Source organism: Argopecten irradians, chromosome 4 (genome assembly GCF_041381155.1).
Source record: "Argopecten irradians isolate NY chromosome 4, Ai_NY, whole genome shotgun sequence".
Taxonomy (NCBI): Eukaryota; Metazoa; Mollusca; class Bivalvia; order Pectinida; family Pectinidae; genus Argopecten; species Argopecten irradians.
The window spans coordinates 3,103,635-3,125,587 of NC_091137.1; the positions used below are offsets into that span (position 1 = coordinate 3,103,635).

Sequence of the window (21,953 nt, forward strand, 5' to 3'; positions counted from 1 at the left end):
GAAATTTTCAGCTTAAACACGATCTCACAAGCGCCTGCTGCTCAACATTTATTTGGAATTACCTCAATTTCCGTAATAAACCAAACAGCTCCCTGACGAAAATAGGTCGCTATCGTGTCGGCCATCACCCAGCGACTGGAGGGTAGAAATCTTCCGTATCGCGATAGATAAATAACGAATTGATAGACAACATGTTGTACAAGTAAGACAAAATATTATATATTTGTGTTGATAAAATTGGTACATTTTATTTCTTTCTGGTTGGTTGATATAAGGAAGATTTGATTACTCTGACGAATATTCGTCCTTCAAGGTTATATCTATGAGATCAATACGGTTATGGTAAAATTGATGTTTCTTTAAAAGGAAGATCACCCGTACGTTTAGTAAATGGCCGAAACCGTAACCAAGGACGAGTGGAGATACAGATAGGGGGTCAGTGGGGAACCATATGTGATGACAGCTTTGATGGGAACGCTGCTAAAGTTATCTGCCACATGTTACATAAACCTTCGTAAGTATGGAAGGATGGATTACATTTATAATAAGTCAGGGGATCTAAGCAATCAGAACAAATATCATGTAAACAAGCAAGAAGTTTGTTTGGCGGTTGATCTCATATATACATTATTTGACATTTTTGATAAAGAATCTGCGTCTTATTTTTGCAACAGTTGAATACAAATCTCGGCGAATATACTGATAAAGAATGTTTTCCGGCTACACGAACTCGGAAATACTCGCTTAGTTATAGCTTGTTATTTATCTACGGCGGGATAAGGCTGTGAGACAATGTTGGTTATATCTACATGTATCAGTTTGAACGCTACATTCACGTATTATTGATATTTTCTAATTAGTTTGAGTAATATTTATTTCACAAAAATGATGACATTTCAGAGCTAACGCTGTAGTAGTGTCAGCCGCAGGATTCGGACTGGGGTATGGGCCTATTTATCTTGACGAAGTGAATTGTTATGGCAACGAGTCGGACATTCTGAGCTGTGATGCAAACCCAATCGGAACCAATGACTGTGACCACTCTGAGGATGTAGGGGTGATATGTACCAATTGTAAGTACTTAACTACAAAGATCCTATAATTTATCCAAAGAGAAGAATCCTTTCTAGTTTCTTGTTTTCCAAGATGGTGGATACATATTACTTATCTGGAACAAGACAGATATTAGGTGCGTATTTGGCCTGCACTTACACGAGATTAGATGTATATTTTGTTGACTTTAACATACCGAAGAACCTCTTCAAGCTTTACATTCCTGTCACCTACTAATTTATAAATGAAGCTATATGTAAACAGATCTGGCACCAAGTATAGATTAATCAAATTTTACGTCGATTTCGTGCTGACGCCAGTGACAACTCTTTTGCGACCATTAATGTTTCGCGATTCACAGTCAACATTAATTCACCTATAACTGAATACAGCGATTAAGTTTCACTACTATGTATACATGAAAACCATAGCCAGATGGTCGTGATACACAGGCAGAAGTAGGTATATATCAGCCATTATGGACGCTAAGAAAGTTGTCATTATTCAGGGGTGGTCGCTTAGTGATGTTTTACAGAGCAGCGTTATCATGTGTTACAGATGCGCAGACCAACATTCAGGTGCGACTATCAGGAGGGCCAAATAGGAACGAGGGACGACTACAGGTGAATTATAATCACCAGTGGGGGTCTGTATGTGACGACAGCTTTAACGACTCGGCTGCTGCTGTGGTCTGCAGGATGCTCCATATCAATGTGTAAGTGAAAATTACTGACTCGATACAAAAGGGGTTGCTCGCATATTTCTTCTTAACTAGATATCTTGTAATGTCAATATTATTTTCTTTAATAGGAGTTGATTACATATGGATAAGAATTCTTCGTTATTTTACATAAAATTAGTACACTTGTAAGGTTTATTCGGCCATGTTACAATGACATTATTTCAGAACGTCTTCTTACTAATGGTATAACTGAAGCGGAGTTACTTGTGGTAATGAAAATTAAATCTGAATGCTGTATTATGATATTAAGAATAGCATGAAATAAATTGTTCTAATAATGATATTATAGTGTTTCCTGAGAGCGTAACGGTGTTGAGCACCATTCAAGTACCGTTCATATTATAATCATAACCTGTATTTGGGGACTTCCTGTTGCCAGTGTGAATGCTCGAGCTGTACCCGGTATCCGATACAACGTCTCTAACCCAGGTCCTATCTGGATGGACGATGTTAAGTGTTCGGGAACCGAGACCTCCATCGCTGACTGTCAGCGAAGTCCATTCGGCACCAATGACTGTGAACACACTGAAGATATAGGCATTATCTGCGAGACAGGTAAAGCAATGTTGTCACACATAACATGAAACACCTATGAATGGCATATAAATCCATCTAAACTCAGTGTTTCATTTCCTCTCGGATATTATCTTAATTAGTTGCATTTTTTTTATAAAATCCTAAATTGTGATAATTCAACTTTGTTTGTATCGAGCAGTTCCATTGGCAGCAAACGTATCCTAACATAAAATAATGCTGCGATGTGATTGGCAGATATGGCACATCAATTTCTAAGAAACACAGTGTTTCAAGAAACTTACAATTTAACTGGATTAGAATAAATAATTGGCTAGAATGACCATTTGGTGGCGCTCCTCTCCTCTACATCAATTCTATCCAAGTTAATGCTGATATGCACGTTGCAGCTCAGTCCATGCAGGCTCCAGTTCGTCTGGTGAACGGCACGAATGGAAACACTGGACGGGTGGAGGTGCAACATAACGGGGTGTGGGGTACGATCTGTGACGATGGATGGGGAGTAGCAGAGGCCACCGTGGTCTGTCACCAGCTCGGAAAACCAACGTGAGAACAATAACTCTATTAAATATAATTCAAAGATGTTGCGTATCATTCGTTCTAAGCGCATATGTTCGAATGTGTCAGATATATTATTATAAATTATTTTGTGTATAACAATAATCAATACCATAGACAATACCATATCAATAGATCACAGAAAATAATATATCTGTCACCTCATTTAGTAAAAACGTTCCGTATCTTTTGAACATCAGTACGTAGGTGTTTTATTTTCCATTCTAAGGTCGGTAGTGGTTCCTGTGTCCAATGCATTCTATGGAGCAGGACAGGGACAGATTCTTGTGGATGACGTCGACTGTGTGGGGAATGAGACAAGTCTTGCCTATTGTCAAAGAAAACCCTGGGGAATTAATGACTGTTCTCACCAAGAAGACGCCGGAGTAATGTGTCTAGGTAAGTTAATGACATTCAATAAGTACAATTTAAGTTTAAAAGAAATCAATTCCCACCACTCCTTCCAAACTCTCAAGTTGTTTGATTGATTTTTGCAATTTTTAACGTCGGTAAACTATGTGCCATTGCACCACTCTCCTCCTCGTTTTCGCAGAATTTTAATATTTGTCTTTTTTTCGACCTTTTTCTGTCTATGATTGAAAGTGTCATAAAGATGCAACTATATCAAAGTGATTTTATTGCGATGATACGGCTGTTTACAAATATAACTATGCTATAGATGATACTGCAGGTTGAATATTGCAGAGTCTCATTACATAATACTTTTAACATGGATACTATATCATCTTGTGTAGAACAAGAAAGGAAACGCTTTGTTACGATTTGTTTATACATGTTCTATGTGCTAACGTATTTTAGGGTTTCAATACACAGTGATTTTAACGTGGATGCTAAAAGATCTTGTGTAGAACAAGAAAATAAACGCTTTTCATGATAATTTCAGCGAGAAACCCAAACCCTAACGTGCGTGTAAGACTGGTAGGGGGACTGTCCCACAGTCAAGGGCGCGTCCAGGTGCAGTATAATGGTGTATGGGGATCGATCTGTGATGATTCTTGGGACAACAGGGACGCCACGGTTATCTGTCGCATGCTTGGATATAGCACGTAAGTCTTCAAATCAACAGTTTGATTTTACAACTGAGTTGGTTGATGATTAATGAATAAACGAACGAGATAAAATGACAAGTGCGTTTACATACTATTGATCAATAATAAAAAGATAAGATACACTGACAGTAGATCAGTATTTATTTGTTTTTATTTGGATGTTTATCATATATAAGTTATAAAGTATGATATAGGACAAATTGTTATATCATTACACTGACTAGTAAACAAGCAGAAAAAACCTTAAAATTTGATGTATTGATCGTCTTCTCTCAGTACTGGAGCGAGGGCACTAACAAATATCGGTACGGGGCGTGGACCTATCTGGATGGATGATGTTGAGTGTAGCGGCACCGAGACCAACATCCAGAACTGTACGTTTAAAGGCTGGGCAGAAAACAATTGTGACCATTCGGAGGACGCCGGGGTTTACTGTAACGATGGTACGTTAACTAATATAAATTCCGCTTTTATTCACTCAGATAAGAGAATATTTCCTAGAATGTATCTACGCCCTTGGTAGTATTTACTCTTGCCACATAGATTTAGCTATCGACACAATTGACCAGGCTCATCTACATTCAAATAAATGTTATAGATAATTTTCTACTTATTCTTGGATATTTTACGGAAACTTATTTAATAGTGCATTGTTATGGTAAAAATTTAGTTCATACTTAAATGATCGAAGTATATCCACGTTTTACGTTATTGATCGAAGTAGATGATACCATTTGTAAATTACGAAACCAATCAACGATCAAAGATCGTTTATATTATAATAAGCATTATAAATGTTTTTATATAGTCCAAAATTAAATACTTCATTTTTTAAAATGAATGGTGTATCCGATTGTTTTGTATGTTGCAAAAGTGGATCGATAAAACACCACTCAAAAAATAAGAATAGTAGTCATCCATTATTACATATATAATCGTTTTTACTTTTTAATCTTTTTAATTAAGAGATGATGTTATGGGCCAATTTCCAATGACATATTTTTTCATCATGTTCAAGTATAATGTTAGAGACAAAATGAAAAAGATTAGTTAAATTGTAATTCTCTTCTCCAATATCTATTAATTTTTCCATATAACAAAATTATAGATAACATCAATTTTGTTTTGTATTAAGATAGCATTACTATGATAGTTGCTTAAATTTGTCAGAGAAATCACAAAGTGAACTCTAGGCAAGGCACGTATAATAGTTGATCATTCCGCGATCCAATATCTTTTACATTTTAATGTTTCTGGTATATGATTTTCATCGATACTTCCGTTCATTCTAATTATATCATTTAAAAAAAAAATAAGCCGAAATCACATTAATTTCTAAAATATAAAGCTTTGCCATTGAACGTTATATTCCTATTACCCCTTGTTGTTAGATTTCTCTAGCATTTATTTTACGCTGGAAACGGACTATGTTGTATACCATGCATTGCAATAAGTAGATTCAAACAAAGGTCAGTAATGCAATACTATTGTGTCCAAAGGTTAATGGACCCAGTGTTCATACTGTATAAAGGATCATTTCCTTCAAAGAAATCAAAATCCAAACGAGCTTGTTTTTCAATTAGCATCATCTCTAACGTTCGTATCCATGATTAAAACATTATTATGACATTCTTAATCTCTTACATAAAGCCAACTCATTTCAAGATCGCCAATCATAACATTAAGCTTAGTCTTATAGGGTTTTCCATCCCAGATGTATTGATATATCATTTTTGCTAGAGTTGTGATTGTGTTGCTATCAATTCCACTTGTCTTTACAAGAAAAGTTATCTTAATCATCTGTGTATGATGATAAATTTAACAAGCAAAGTGAGTTTTCTTTTTTTCCCAATTCTAGTAGAATGTCTGTATTAGTCTTTTTTCTTTCCAACTTTGAACATGAACATGCTTTGCTATTTCTGCCAAAATAAACACCCAGAGATTTAAACATAGTGACCCACCCATATAACACCTGCATGAACTTAAGCTTTATTCTTGTTTCTTTCAACAAATATGCTTTCTGGTTTGTCCTTGTATAATTTCAAATCCGTCACTTCGCCGAGCTCTTCCACTAGATTCACTTGTCTTTTCCTATGTGTCAAACCTTTTATATATGTATGAAGGCCACAGCCAGAATGTGCCTGTGAGACTGTCCAATGGCCCGTCCGCCATGGAGGGCCGAGTAGAGGTCCAGTACAATAACCAGTGGGGTACAGTGTGTGATGACTATTGGTCTAACGCGGACGCTCAGGTCGTGTGTAGGATGCTGGGATACGCTACGTAAGTAACATCAATATGGAATTTCAGAAAATATTATCGAAGGATCAAACAAAAGACTATGACTTGAGTAAAAATATCCAAGCGAAAATGAGCATTTATATTAAAAATTAACAAAAGCTGGTTTATAAACATATTCTTAAAAGTTATCAGAAAGATATTCATGTATCATTTGATAAGTATTGATTAAGAGTTTGGGAATATGGTCAATGGTAAACTGACTTAACGGTCAATATTGTATAACCAGTGACTCTGGTAACAAACCACTGCCAAACTAATGATCTCCATGTACATCACTGACCTTTGTTTGCAACAGAGATGGAGCAATGGCCTTCAATAGATCCAAATATGGTGCGGGTACTGGCCGAATCTTAATGGATGACGTCAGATGTGTGGGTACAGAGGGAAACCTAGGGCAGTGTCAGTTCAATGGATGGTCTATTAATAACTGTGACCATTCAGAGGACGCTGGTGTCCGGTGTCGCCCAGGTGAGGACATGCTTCTCAGCATTCACCGGCCGTCTAGTGTTTCATTTCTAGTTTCCTGTAACAAATATAGACTTGATTAAAAACACAATATAATATCCAACTCTGATTAAGTTCAACAATACTTTATTTATCATAACAATTATTCTCTAGAAGACATTTAGAAATGAGAGCACACTTATAAATATGGATTACGAAACTGTATATTGGTTTACAGATTAGTAAGATAAACAAACACTAAACATAACGTTATATTCTGAACACTTTACAGCTGGAACCGTCACGGACAACGTGCAGGTTAGACTTGTGAATGGCTCCAATAGCAACGAAGGTCGAGTAGAAGTGTTTTACAACAATACCTGGGGAACCATCTGTGATGACTACTGGGGGGCCGTGGACGCAAAGGTCATATGTCGTATGCTTGGAAAGCCAACGTAAGTATTATTTGTAGGGTAAATCAATTTAATTTACAATCAATTTCATTTATAATGAACAGAGACGGTACAACAGGAAACATCATATTTCATTTCATGGATTTTGACAATTTAATTTAATATCAAGATTTTGTATTCAATAAGACGCCATTGAAATTGCAGAAATTATTACTCTTTGTTCCGATAAATTTAAAATATTTCTCTCTTTTTATTGATTTTGTACAATAAACGAACATCTGCAGTATAACAAAACTTGACGTCAATTTTTTCTTTGATCTTACATAATAATTCCAATTGCAAAATTTACAATAAATATCTCTTGAAATCAGTGACGAAAAACTATACAAATGATTTCTATGGAATTCGTAAATATTTTCAATATCAAAAATTAAGGATAATTAGAATTTGTTGTAAAACAAACCAAAACTAATAAATGATTAAAATCAAATTGTATTGATGGTGCTCTATATTGTATTTACCAGGCTAAACTTCAATAAGGCCAATAACGTACTTAGATTTTGTATTTCGTGTCAGCTTTGGATATTGTTGATTTACAGTATCGGAGCTGTTGCCAAATCCAGGGCGTTCTATGGGCGAGGCACAGGGCCTATCCTATTGGACAATGTCAACTGTAAAGGCAACGAGACAAGTATTGCGCAGTGTGGCAATCGAGGATGGGGTATTAACAACTGTCGTCACTCCGAGGACGCGGGCGTCGTGTGTGCGGGTACGTTCACAGATACCTCTCTCAGTTACCCCGCTAAACAAGGAATGGTATAAATTTCTGACATGTCCTTAGATAAGGCATGATACTGTCCATAAATTATTGAAATAGCATATGTCTAATTATTGTTATTATTAATTCGTTAGTATACTGCAATCATATTTCTGTCATTCAGGCCGCACTCAAGTGACCCCTGTCCGTCTGGTTGGAGGACCGAGTCGCTACGAGGGTCGTCTGGAAGTATACCATGCGGGAGTTTGGGGGACGGTTTGTGACGACATGACCAACTTCCACACCGCTGCCGTCGTCTGTAACCAGCTGGGATACACAGGGTAAGTATGTAATAACTTTGGTTTTATCCCTCAAACATCACACCAGTGACCAGCAATTCTAACAAGTGTATAAATGACAAAATAAACTTTTCAGTTAAGAATAACAATGATTATATCAATGACCGTTTAGTTTGTATAACATTAAAGAGAACAGCAATGACAACATCATCAAGAAAATGCGTCGTTCTGTTTCTTATTGTGCAAATGTGTTTTTACCAGAGGCCTTCAATCTGTAAGAGGCAATGCATTCTACGGATCCGGTACGGGGCGGATATGGATGGATGACCTGAGGTGTACGGGCACGGAGATATCATTAGATGCGTGCAGCTTTAATCAGCCATGGGGACGGAATGACTGTGATCACAGCGAAGACTTGGGGATAGTTTGTAGAAGTAAGCAGTACATGGAAACCTTTGCAATGATGCCTTGTTTTATCTTGCGTCTAATACAATTAAACATATAGCAGAAACTTATAAAACATAACTTAAACGTATTATCGGAATGGGAGTTCTTAATAACAAGGAACGTAGATAATGTTCTTCGGATACCGATAATACATAATATACATAATTATCTATTTTGTGCCAGACAAGATAACATTACTTCATCCTATTTACAGCTACGACAGTTCCTCTCCGACTGGTGGACCCCAGTGGAAATCCCAACCAGGGCCGAGTGGAGATCCGAGTCAACAACACATGGGGGACAGTCTGTGACGATCAGTTTAACTCGGTCACTGCCGGCGTCGTATGCGCCATGCAGGGATACAGCAGGTTTGTTTCTGTAACCATTACTCAGACACCAAACAAACATTAGACATGTTCTTTGTCATTATTCTGCTTTGCAAAGTATTAAGGAATTGATCATGCAATAACAACGCCAAAAGTATGGCTACGTATTTATAACTGCAATTGAAATAATGCATCACGTAGTCCATTTCATTAGAAACAAAATGATCAACGATTTCTTTCGTTTTTCATTTTTAACAGTTGTTATAATTTTCACGCGAAGGCTTTTAGTTAATTAATTGGCACAAAAAACGGTGATGTTTTCCAAAATCATTGCACATCTAATTTACATGACAAAATAATCCGTATTGACGCTATATAATGTGTATCTATGACTTTCAGGACAGGAGCTGTAGCCAAGGGAAACGCGTTCTTTGGATCAGGCAGTGGCCCCATACTTCTGGATGACGTGCATTGTGTTGGCGGAGAAAGTAACATACTTCAATGTGCATCGAAACCTTTCGGTAATAACGACTGCACCCACGATGAGGATGTTGGTGTTATCTGTCATGTTGGTAAGTATCTCCAACTGTCCATGTGGTTCAATAGTCTTAAACTGTTTTTAATTTTATAAAAATGTTTAATGATTTCAAATACAGACAGCGATTATACTTAACACTCCAATTCTTATCATTGTATTTAGGAAGATAAAAATGTCTTTCAGTCTATGGAGAAGATTACATTGGTACAAACTTTAATATTATTGATCACAGATTCGATCCCGATGCGCCTGGTTGGTGGACCAAACCGTATGAGTGGGCGTCTGGAGGTACTACACAACGGCACGTGGGGAACAGTCTGTGACGATTACTGGACCGGGACCGCCAATGCTAAAGTCATTTGTCGTATGCTTGGTTACCCAACGTACGTACAAAACATCTACAAATAGTGCATAACGAATATTTACGGCTTATTATAAAGCTGATAGAACTATTTTTATTTTAGTTATGTATTCAGCAAAATCATGTATGACAAGACCCTACGTATGCCTGATTTTCCAACATAAAGTTATTTCAGTTTTTTAAATAATGGTTAATAGCCTTACGTATAAGAAAGAATTGATACATGAATGCAATGTCTGTTTTATGAAAGTCGTTTTTTGAGATATCTTTTGATTTAATTATATACCTTTACAATAGCGCTGGGGCATACTCGAGGTCAAGAGCCTATTTTGGAGCAGGAACTGGACAAATATGGCTTGACGATCTTCGATGTGGTGGGAACGAAACGTCCATTGGAATGTGTGGACATCGTGCCTGGGGATCTAACAACTGTCGACACACAGAAGATATCGGCGTTGTGTGTTCAGCAAGTGAGTCAATCTAAAAAACGGTATTTACATTACATGTAGTCTTAGAGTATATACAAATTGTAATCGTATCATAAAACATTAATCTTCACTTCTCTGAGGTATGAATGATTCCTTGCATTATGTAACGGATATGAATATGTTCGTCATTTGTAAATTGGGGGTTTCGATAACGAATAATTACATCTAAGGTCTAGAACTGTACTTGAAGATGGGGCACTTTGTAAACGTTCATATGTGGCCTTACGTAAATGCGATGATAGAAGTAGTGCTATATATACTTTATAGTCGTGTTTTAGATTGGAAAATCGAAACTGGTGGCAATTCTGAACAAAAAGATTGATTGAAATATGCATACTTTGTACTTTGTGCAGCAACAACCCCGGTGATGACATCCCCTCATGCCACTAACCCCCCACCATCGACACCCAACCCAAGTCAGGTGTTCGTGCGCCTTGTCAACGGCAACTCTGCTAATGTTGGTCGAGTGGAAGTGTATGCCAGTAACGTATGGGGTACGGTGTGTGATGATCTCTGGAGTAACAGCGACGCAGGTGTGATATGCCAGATGCTTGGCTACAGCAGGTGAGATTCAAACACTTTAAAGTTCCTATGAATTTTCAGATCGAAAAGGTGTCAGAAAAAATCATTAAGATATTTACCATTTGGCCCTATTAGATACATTTGAAAAAGAATGAACATCTTTGCTTTTAAATTATCTATGGTCCATGGTGAGAACCTAAATTTTTATACTTATTCATATTTAGTTTGTATGTTGTATGGCTTCAGTACTGGAGCTAGTCCAAAGTCTCGAGCTACATTTGGTCAGGGAACAGGAAAGATATGGCTGGATAATGTTAACTGTTCTGGAGCAGAGTCTTCCATCACGGCTTGCCGATCAAATGGCTGGGGAGCTCATAACTGTGGCCACCAGGAAGACGCTGGGGTGATTTGTGCTACCGGTAAGTAGCAGCGGAAGTATGCTAAGGGAGGCCACTCACAAATATTGCTGTATACTGTTATTGTAGTATATCACTTTATATTAATTCTATGGTTTTAAAAAGTTAGGTATTAGGATGTATTGCATGAGACAGATATGTTTATATATGTTATCATAAACATATTGAAATCACCCAATATAAGCGGTTAATAGAATCTTACATGTGCCTATCAAGTTGACATGGATATCTCAACCCGGATGAAAATTTGGGCTGGTTAACACGAGGCTTGTCGAAGGCTGATGGCCAAACTCTTCCATGGGGGTCGAGATCCTTGTGTGCCTGACAGACCCATGTTTAGTTATGTTTCATATTTAATTGAAAAGTAAAATTCATTTGTTTTGTAACATTTTTACTGTCCCGTAATCAAAGTTATAAAGTAATGCGTCAAAATTAAAGACGTCAACAACAATGATCGCTGATAATGTTAATGACATCACATGATTGGCTAGCGCGGTAAAAGTCAAATTCATCTTCTCCCTAGCAACTAACCAAGTTTAATATAATTAATTGAAATATTTTCCAAAAGGTACAAATTATGATTTATAAAAGCATGTACTTTTATGAAATAAAGATAAAAAACTATTGTATTTCTAACGTATACCAATTTTTGGAATTAAAGCTTCTTCAAAATGATTGCTTAGGATAAAATCATTTTTCCCTGAAAAAACCCCCAACGTATTTTCAATTTGTTTTCAGACATGATACAAATTGAAATGAAAATGTTTAAATCTTCAAAACAAAAATAACATTATATGAAACATAACATGGTGTGTTTTATAGAACGCCCGCATTTATATCTTTTGTAGGTCAAATTCCGAATAACTTCTTGCTTATAACGGATAGCACAAAGAGACAAGTGTATCGTATGGATATCAACAGCCAAAGCTATGTGACCATTCCGCTAAGTAACCATGACAACCCTATTGCCATTGACTATAACCCAAGTACGTACCGAATCCTCTGGACAGACGTCGGCTCCAAACAGATACGTATGGCAGGTCTCAACGGCTACGCTGAGAAGACTATCCGACAGCTGTCTCGAAGTAAGATATGTTAGGAATATATCTAAATTATGGTTTCCTTTATAAAGAATAGTAAGATGTCTAAAAAAGAGAGCAAATGACTTTGATAGTAATGACCTCTGAAAATCATATTAAAAAAATTAAATGATTTTAATCATTGATATAACTTTCCCAATAACATTATCACATTATTTAGGGGTCGTTTAAGATACAGGCATCCTATAATCTCCAAGAAACTCTAAACAGAGTTACTATAAATAGCTTGTTTAGCTATTTTGGTGTTCATGCTATTATCGTGCATTATAGATATTTTAAAAAAATGTAGCAATTTACTAGTTATGCATTTGAATTCGGTTGTATTCCAGATGCTATTATGGACGGAATAGCTGTGGATATAGTGTCCGGATTAGTGTTTTACACTGACACCGGAAATAACGTCATCATCGTCATGACAATGGCAGGAACAGTCCAGAAAACAGTCATTAACCAGAACCTGGACCAGCCCAGAGCCATTGTCGCAGATCCACAATATGGGTAAGTTAAAAATTATTAAGATTAGCAAAAATCATGCAAGACACGTTTACTCATTACTTTACTGATTGGGTCGCCTAAATATTAGATTGGAAGCTTCCAAGAAGCATGATCGACCCACCAAGCAAAGAATGATAATACTACTGAATTATTTGTCTTCAGTATGATATACTGGACCGACTGGGGTGCCATACCACGAATAGAGAAGGCCAGTTACGACGGGACAGGGCGCACTGCTATCGTCAACACTGGACTCAAATGGCCCAACGCAATAGCAGTAGATGTGACAGGAAACAAAATATACTGGGCTGACGGCGGGTTAAACAAAATAGAGTCAGCAAATCTGGACGGAAGCCAACGTACTGTACTCCTTGACGAAAGTTCTAGTCGTCCGATAGCGCATTACTTTGGGCTCACTCTACTTAGTGGTCAGCTCTATTTCACCGACTGGTCTAGAAAGTAAGAAGTATAATTTCAAATAACGTGTACCTTAATTATTTATGAGTATTATTGAAATATCTACTTATACTTGCAATATGTCATTACATGATTTCATATATTTAGATACTAGTAATACGTAATATCACGGTGTTAATTAATCATATAATCGAAGTATCATATCGTACTCCAGCACAATCAAATGTGATTCTCAAATTTTATATGCATTTTTAAAATTTAACAATATTTCACAAAACAGTGAGGTAGAGGTTTGTTGACTCCAACAAATATCTAACCGCTTGTGTTGTTTCCTATTTACAGCACAGTTATGACTATGGGTGTTGATGGATCAAATCCCACAACATTTGGTCCGCCAGCCTTCGGGCGTCTCAATGATATTCATTCACACAAAAATGGAGTTGGATTCCAAGGACCCAACGGATGTTCCACTGGAAAAGGCGGTTGCAGTCATTTATGTTTGCCTATGGGAGCTAACAACCATATCTGTGCTTGCCCAGACGGACTTACTCTGCAGCCAAACGGACTTAGTTGTGGACAAGGTAATTATCCCCAATTAGCCTTCTATAATGCAATATCCCTTTGTATACGCACCATGGAAAACGTTCGGTAGTAATCGAATTATTGTTTAAGGATATTAAAAATGGTTTTTAAATATATGTATAAGGTTAGTGCCATATGTGATAAATGAATGTAATGCTTTGTACTTTACAGCTGTCCCCTGTTCAAACCTACAAGCTCCACAGAATGGACAGATCACTCCGGCCAACTGTACCACTGGTCAGTCTGGAGGAGGTGCTGTCTGTAAGGTGTCCTGTAACACTGGATACTACTTGTATGGTCAGTCAAATGTTACCTGTTTATCCAACGGTCAGTGGAGCAATTACGGACAAAATTTCGTTTGCCGAGGTAATTTGATATTTGTAGCATTAACAATTAGTTTGTCAACTATGATGCAAAATATATAGAATCAATATAAATAATACCTGTCAGTACAATACAACTGACTGATCCCAATTCATTTCAAACTATATGATAACATCATCAATCAGAAGAATAATTTTAATTCTTCTCATTCTCTCCAAAGAATACGTTAAAAGGTAGAATTCGCTTATGTAATTTAAAAGTACGACTTGAAATCTATGGCCAAAAATGCCTTTTGTTTAGATAAAGATAAAAACACCATCAGCGAGACATATCTTATTTTGACCCCTAAATTCACATTTCTCCGTGTAGACAACCAGCCTCCATCAGTTTCCTGTCCAGCAAACATACAAGTAAGCGCCGACAAGGGAGCCCAGACCGCCACTGTGACGTGGGCCAAACCCACGGCCACGGATAATTCTGGAGCTAATGTGGTGGTATTCCAGAGCATGCAGTCCCCGACAACACTGGGCGCGGGTACCTACACTGTCACTGTAATGGCGTACGATCCCGCCGGACAATCCGCCTCATGTAGCTTTACTATCAAGGTCACAGGTACAACATCACAATACCTATTTTGAGTTTCAGTGAAAAGTATGTCATGAATCTAATTAATGTAGTTTTGTCACTATTGTACCATTCACACAAAAAAAATAAAAAAAACATATTGAAGACACTTTATTCGAAACTAAGCAACACAACCAACATCATTCCTACACCATTATAAAGGACCTTTGATGGAATCCTTTTCATTCCTATTAATTGTTATCAATGGTGTTTGCACACCATAATAGAACATATTCAATTTCAAAATGCATTAAATCATTTGCACTTCAAAACTTTCCATCCCAATATTACTCGTACAGTGTTTCTAAGGCAAATGTTAACAACATATGCTATACAGGGGACGATTCAGTCTAGATTTGATGACGGACAGCTTGCTACATTAAATCCATGATCACTATAGGTAGGTTCTAATCCACGGAATGATGATCTATTTCAGTCCTTACCTGTCCCCCTCTCAACCCGCCTACCAATGCTGTCATTGCTTCACCATCGTGTGCCTCTTACTATGGAGCGTCCTGTCAGATCAGCTGTCAATCAGGTTACACTCTCAAAGGCAACTCATACGTGTCATGTGACACAACCGGAAACGGAAACCCAGCATGGACACTCACTGGAAGGTCCTGCGTCCGTAAGTATTTAAAAACAGCCTCTGTTCTACACAAACAGATATATGACGCAGTTATACTTTTGTCTTAATGTAGACACGTGCGTCTGCGTATGGACAAAAATTATTAAAATTAATTAACGTTTCCGAATAGTTATTTATTGAATATGAATAAGGTAACTCAAAGACCTTTTACAGAACAATCAAACAAGCGATTTGTTTCCGTTGCATATCTATCATAGGAAATCAATTACTACATGTGTGTAATTTGACTCATAGGAAATATCAGGTAAAAAAACATAAGTATTATTTGTTATTTATATATGAGCTGAATATGTGTCTATTGTATCTACACAGCACTGACATGCCCGAAGCCTCTCGTACCCGGAAATGGTAAAATTACAGCATGTACCGCACCTTACACAGTAGGGACATTATGTGTCCAGTCCTGTAACGCCGGGTACGCGGCGATCTCTGGTACTACCAATCTTCAGTGCCAGTCTAATGGAGTTTGGGCTGGTCAAACACTCAGTTGCTCAAACGGTAAGTATATGCATCTAAAAAAATAAAACCCTTACATATAGGAGGTTTATGAAAACAAAGTTATAAAGCTGAATGTTTCACTTTCATAACGCCACTTTTTAACGAAACTTTCCAAATGTGTAATGGTTTTTTTTACTTGTCTTAAGGTGCCAGTGGTTCAGCTTCTGCCGTCCGTTCTGGAGCTGCAGCGTCCCCATCCTCTTCCCTTTCCGAAAGCAGTGTATCTGGAATAGTAGCAGGCTCTGTTATAGGCATCGTACTAGTTGTGATCATAGCCGCGGCCGTGTTCTTGTACAGCAAAAAGATGTAAGTGCATTCTTAGGTATCAAACATATTCTTCCACATATACACTGGCCGCAAAAAGTGATAAAGATATTCTAACACTCATTGCTATACCACATATATAATGACTATTGACGTATGAAATTATTGAAATAAAGTTAGTTGTTCACATACCTCTCATGTAAGGTCCTCTTTCTATTTTCGACACTTTGTATAAACTACTGTATAGCTAACAGTTAGGTTTTAAAGATACAATTAGTCTTTCTACAATATTTGTGTAATGGTTATTTGGCATCTGAATTTGCGTGTGGAAAGACAAATACCAAAGCCTTGTATTTGAAGCATAATGTCACGGTATTGGAATCAAAATCCTAAATGTCAGTAATACAATAAAAACGGGACATTTTGAAAACTGTTACATCAAATATTGATCATCATATTATGCCTTGATGATCGGTTTTCTCACCAATTCACCCCAATAATTCACTGGATTTTTACAACATTGAAATTTAATGAGATTTAGCTGAGATACCGTTATATTGAATTGCTGCTTCATAACATTTTTTCAGGCAACATAATTTGATAGCGAACACCGGCGGAGCACGAGGTTATGAGATGGGAGGAATGAGCAACCCTAATTACAGCAGCACGGACCAGTAAAGCAACACAAGAGGAAATTATAAGCCCGAGATTAATTTATAAAGGATACTTAAGATCCTTACGTCACTGATATTTTACTTGTGTATTATATTAACTTCATATAAATTCTTGGCATCTGTTAAGAAAGTTCGTGGTATGTGTGTGACCGACATATGTAGGATATATTGTGAACAAGCACGTCATTTTAGCATAATCAATACCATCACCTTTGTGTTGAGTGAGAGGTTGTAAATGAGATGCGGAATATAGCTTCGTAACACGAGTTTATTTTAACAATTTCTCAAAATTCTTTTTTTTTAAGAAGAATTATGAGTTGAACTGACCATAAACAATGCAAAGCGCTACGAGAGAAGTAAAATTGTGAATAATTAATAAAATCCATGTATCGTATGTACCATTACTTCCACGATATTGATTTGTTCAGCATCAGACACGATTATTTATTATGCTTTTATTTCCACGTCTTGATGTTTATGGCTTTACGATGTTACGCATGAAATTTAATTCTGTGAAGATTTGCAATATGGATAGCGCTTTAGAGGGGTTTATTTGTAATCTGTCAACATACGACCAATTGGAGGTGTGCGAGAGTTAATCGACGAGTGTACTTATCATGTCCCCACATCGAGTCATAGATCAACGTCGCCGACAACAGTATTGGACAATTCCTATGGTAAAAAGCGTTGCTGCGAGTAAAATTGAAACCTACGTTAAACTGTTTATGTGATTAAAGTTTCTAGTTATCTATAAAATGTGAGTAAGGAAATTATTGTTAAAGTATAATTTTACCTATTTATTTCTAGGAAACGTGTCGCCTAACGATAAATTTAAAAATGTATTTTAAGATGACGTTTCCTCGCGTCAGCTCGTAAATAGGATAGTCAGTTGGCATCTGTATTAAATGTTCTTTTTCCACGTGGGCTGTATGCTCGTTGTCTGTTTGAGTAACAGACATAGTCAATACTGAAACGCAGGGTGCCTACTGTGAGTGTAATAAGAAAATAGATCATTACTTTTCAACCAGGGATTCATATAACCAATTTGTTCACACAAATGATAAATTGTAAGTCATACGCTTATTCTATTCCATTAAAGCATAAATAACATTCTTTTATATTTGTTCTAGAGCGTGTTTTCTCACAAACCGGAAGTATTAAATATTCATATTTTAAGAATGCCACAGACGAAGATAAGCGATATGCTATCAGCAAACTCAGGGTGATACCAGTGTGAAAGGCTTTAGTTATAATACCATTGTGTCGTCACCTTCTCCTGTATAGTTTAGGTGAAATATTATCCAGCACGCATTAGCGTGTGCATTACACGTGGGCGACGGCATCACGCCGCTATCTCCTAAAGCAATGCGCCGCAATGCAACTTTATTTGGACTGGGATACCATAGAATATTAATAATACTCATTTTTTTTGCATTACATAAATTTAGGTGTAATTGTTTAACTGATGTATGTATGATATGTTAACACACATAATATAACCTCAGGCCAAAGTATCACACAAAAACATTGTTAATTGCAATCGTTGCAATTGTGTGGTGTTTAATTAGTATACTCAAACACATTCAGTAAAACAAAAAATCACATTCCAAATTAATATTTTACCATTACATGTGTTTTATTTGTTTCTTTTGAAGCAATGAACAGAGTAGAGAGATTGTCATATGGTTCATGCGATACTGATAGAATGATTGTGAAATATTGCCATAGGACTAAGGAAGTATGAAATATTACTTCCCTAGTCATGTAACATGAAATTGGATGATTGATGTATAGCAGGTAAATCTTTTGTTATATACGATATACATTGTTGTTAATTTGTGACAGTTTGTAATTGGTAAACGAGTCCTGGTATGTGATATTCATTCATCATATGAAAATACTCCATGTGAAGACAAATTACATTTTTCAATAAAAATAAAATACCTTTGGTTTGTGTTTTGTTATTTGAGATTATCATAACGCTTCTTCTTATATTTTGTGATGGTTACCGACAGTGTAAGTAAGAAACCCAACTACACAACTTAGCGGGGTAGTGTTATGTCGAAACACGTTACAAATTATGAACTTTATCAAACGAGTTCAATGATTTGATATGCCGCGAGCCTCTAGGAGAGTGGCATATTATATTATTTAACGAGATTGATAAATTTCACATCACATAGTCACGAATGTAAGATTCTATTTATCACATAACTTCTACAAATAGAAATATAAGTTAAACTTCTTTCGTCTCGATATAAAACAGTAGAAAATCCGGATGTTATGAATGTGATGTTACCGTCTGCTGAGACAATCATGCGACGTCATATATATATATATATATATATATATATATATATATATATATATATATAATTACCTGTAACGTCATAATAGTGTTATTACACATGTGTCTTACGATATTTATGACATTGCTGTATAATATGGCTGGACTGGAAAGTTATGTGATAAGTATATCTATGATATTACTTCATTCTAGCGATATGATAAAGACATTTGAAGAAGCAAAATATATATTCAGAAAATTTCATGTTTTAGTAGCTTCTTCAGAACCGTCACATCAAGGCACTATTAATATCGGCAAAATATTCATATATTACTTTGTACTGATATAAGACAAACTTGGCTACAAGCAATTCCTGGTGGCGCCCGAAATACCTTTATCAGTTAAAAGACAAAATGATACAGTATTAGCAATATTAATTCACCAGACTATTGAATAAGACAACAGTCTTTGGGGACTTGTTTTGTATACAGCTGTTACAAACAATTGCTATTAAACTTAACGAGGAATCTTCTGATGAAGAGAGAGCATTTCCAGCATTTTCCATTTATTGATCATCTCTTCTCGATATTATTATATAGCCGTATATAGACATTGTAAAGGGCTTGCCTGTCCAAATAGAGTTATAAACGATCTTTAATCACACTCTATAAATTAATTTTCCTTGAGAGCTTCCTTCAATGGGAATGTCCATCAGTTCTATCCGGTGTAGCGTCTCGCAGCACCTGCACCACGACACTCTCTGGGAATCTGTGAATATGAATTGAGAAAACAAGACCTAGGAAACACATGGGTAAGAACAAGTCTATCGAAAACCATGCCCCTGAACGATTCCAGAAGTAGATCCGGCTATGAATTATACATGCTTCCTAAGAAATATCACTGTATTGATAATGTTTGACTCCGATATCCTCCCATTTTGGTCAGCCTCAATAAATATACAAGTGAATGTACATTTCCAAATATTTTGTTGGCAAAGAGATGCTATAAATGCCAATAGGAATAGACATCGAGCATGACCAATCTTGGCCCTTTCCTTATCCACATGTGGTACAAAGAAATCAAATTTAACATGAAACAAGAGGGATTTTTTCCATTTATAGTTTAGATATTACATGTAATTTTCTACCAGTTATTAGTTATTGATAGTTTTTTCACATAGGGGTCTTTTTGTAGATTTTCAGCATGTGATTGTTGTGCTTGCTGTATTTTATTTATGGGGCTTCATTGTTTTATTCTAAAATTTCCTAAATAAGAGAATCCCATGTAGCTGATTTTGCTTCTCTAGGCGCCCACTGTCTATGTCGTATATGTAATCTGTTATCGGTATTTATCAAATGTGCCTAATTGTAACAAATTAACTAGGTATACAGTCAGGATTTTATAAGATCACACAAGATGTTATTTAACTGATTTGTATCATACATAATTATAAGACTTTCTCAATCCTTTCTCAGTACGGATCTGTTCATTTTATCAATAACATCGTCTGGCTATCTAAGACATCTTAACGAGATAAATGTATTTTGCTTGTTTGTTTGTTTTTTTAAACCGAAGAAAAGAAATTGAAATTAATTAAATAATGCTCACTACATATAGGAGGAAGTACAAATGCATTTTCGAAGTTGTTGATTTTGAAGTGATACGAGAAGTAAAAACCATTTAAGAAGATTTAAACATGGCTTTTTCTGAAGCCGAACCATTCCATATATTTGTCCCTCCTTCACGCTCTAATTCAATTAATCTCTTTTCTTAGCGATGTTTTGCTGATACTTATTACCACTAACCTTTACGATATAATGCCCTTTCAGACCACCATTGTCAGCCGAATTTGATAATTGATCAGAAGTGTTTATTTGGTTTTATGCCTGATTGTGTTTGTCACGGAGCAGCATTGTGCCTTGTGATATTTCCTAGAACGACGTATCGACCTATCGTATCTACGGAGTGAAATCACACGTACGGATCACGACATATATCCTGTTTGCAATCCGGACATATCATACTTGTTTTTGGTTCATTTAGTTTTAGATGTTAGCAAACAGGAAAAGCGTTAGGATTTTAGTATATATTATCCAAATGCAGTTTAGTTGGAGCAAAATACGATCTTCTTTTCGAGATTTATGCTGTAGTTATAGACATTATGGCTAGGAAAATACATGTTTTATTTTATACGACGGAATCCCATTCATACCTAAGATAACTGAGTATGCAAAATTTTCATTCACTACGAAACTTTCGAGATTATTCGATGTCTCAAAGATTTTAAACAGTTGCCCATTGCTAATTTTTTTCTCAGATACGTTAAATTTAAACGGACTTCAATATTAATTACCCGAAATTATTATACAATAAAAATGTACATGTCAGTAATTTTAAAAGAATATCACAACCAAAAGTGTGATACGCTTTTGGTTGAAGCATAAAATATATTCAACATCAAATTTCAAAGAATCAAAAATCTTATATTGAAGCTAAATATGTTTATGCGTGTATAAAAAGTATATGAGTTATGTTTAGTAAATCGGTTACCGCACCGAATTAAGAAAACCTAAATAAAAGTGTTAAATGATTAAAACTTGAAGATTCAATCCAGTGCTTGTAAAATATAAGAAGCATTATCATAGGTTCATAAAATTATGCTATCATCTCGTAAAAAGTACGTCGTCATTTGTAACGTCACCTCTGATTGGCTAAAACAACGCCGTAATGATTTCATAGACGAAGGAATTACAAGGATGAAATTAATTAGTAA

The 21,953-nt window shown here is 36.1% G+C and overlaps 1 protein-coding gene across 1 annotated transcript in view; it reads left to right on the forward strand.

The window, feature by feature from the left end:
* Positions 1-18,841, forward strand: part of LOC138320377 (scavenger receptor cysteine-rich domain-containing protein DMBT1-like) — a 34,318-nt gene extending 15,477 nt beyond the window's left edge. Inside the window, exons 16-45 of the mRNA XM_069263304.1 lie at positions 367-514; positions 901-1,073; positions 1,612-1,768; positions 2,175-2,350; positions 2,719-2,875; positions 3,117-3,286; positions 3,792-3,954; positions 4,234-4,400; positions 6,081-6,237; positions 6,551-6,723; positions 6,992-7,154; positions 7,712-7,881; positions 8,054-8,210; positions 8,430-8,602; positions 8,830-8,983; positions 9,341-9,513; positions 9,712-9,862; positions 10,138-10,310; positions 10,682-10,892; positions 11,097-11,269; positions 12,115-12,351; positions 12,696-12,864; positions 13,024-13,320; positions 13,621-13,859; positions 14,032-14,226; positions 14,554-14,796; positions 15,245-15,436; positions 15,770-15,955; positions 16,102-16,261; positions 16,807-18,841. Coding sequence (XP_069119405.1) covers positions 367-514; positions 901-1,073; positions 1,612-1,768; positions 2,175-2,350; positions 2,719-2,875; positions 3,117-3,286; positions 3,792-3,954; positions 4,234-4,400; positions 6,081-6,237; positions 6,551-6,723; positions 6,992-7,154; positions 7,712-7,881; positions 8,054-8,210; positions 8,430-8,602; positions 8,830-8,983; positions 9,341-9,513; positions 9,712-9,862; positions 10,138-10,310; positions 10,682-10,892; positions 11,097-11,269; positions 12,115-12,351; positions 12,696-12,864; positions 13,024-13,320; positions 13,621-13,859; positions 14,032-14,226; positions 14,554-14,796; positions 15,245-15,436; positions 15,770-15,955; positions 16,102-16,261; positions 16,807-16,897 — 5,348 coding nt within the window. The 3' untranslated portion in view covers positions 16,898-18,841. The remainder of the gene's footprint in view (positions 1-366; positions 515-900; positions 1,074-1,611; positions 1,769-2,174; positions 2,351-2,718; positions 2,876-3,116; positions 3,287-3,791; positions 3,955-4,233; positions 4,401-6,080; positions 6,238-6,550; positions 6,724-6,991; positions 7,155-7,711; positions 7,882-8,053; positions 8,211-8,429; positions 8,603-8,829; positions 8,984-9,340; positions 9,514-9,711; positions 9,863-10,137; positions 10,311-10,681; positions 10,893-11,096; positions 11,270-12,114; positions 12,352-12,695; positions 12,865-13,023; positions 13,321-13,620; positions 13,860-14,031; positions 14,227-14,553; positions 14,797-15,244; positions 15,437-15,769; positions 15,956-16,101; positions 16,262-16,806) is intronic.
* The last annotated feature ends 3,112 nt before the right edge of the window (positions 18,842-21,953 follow it).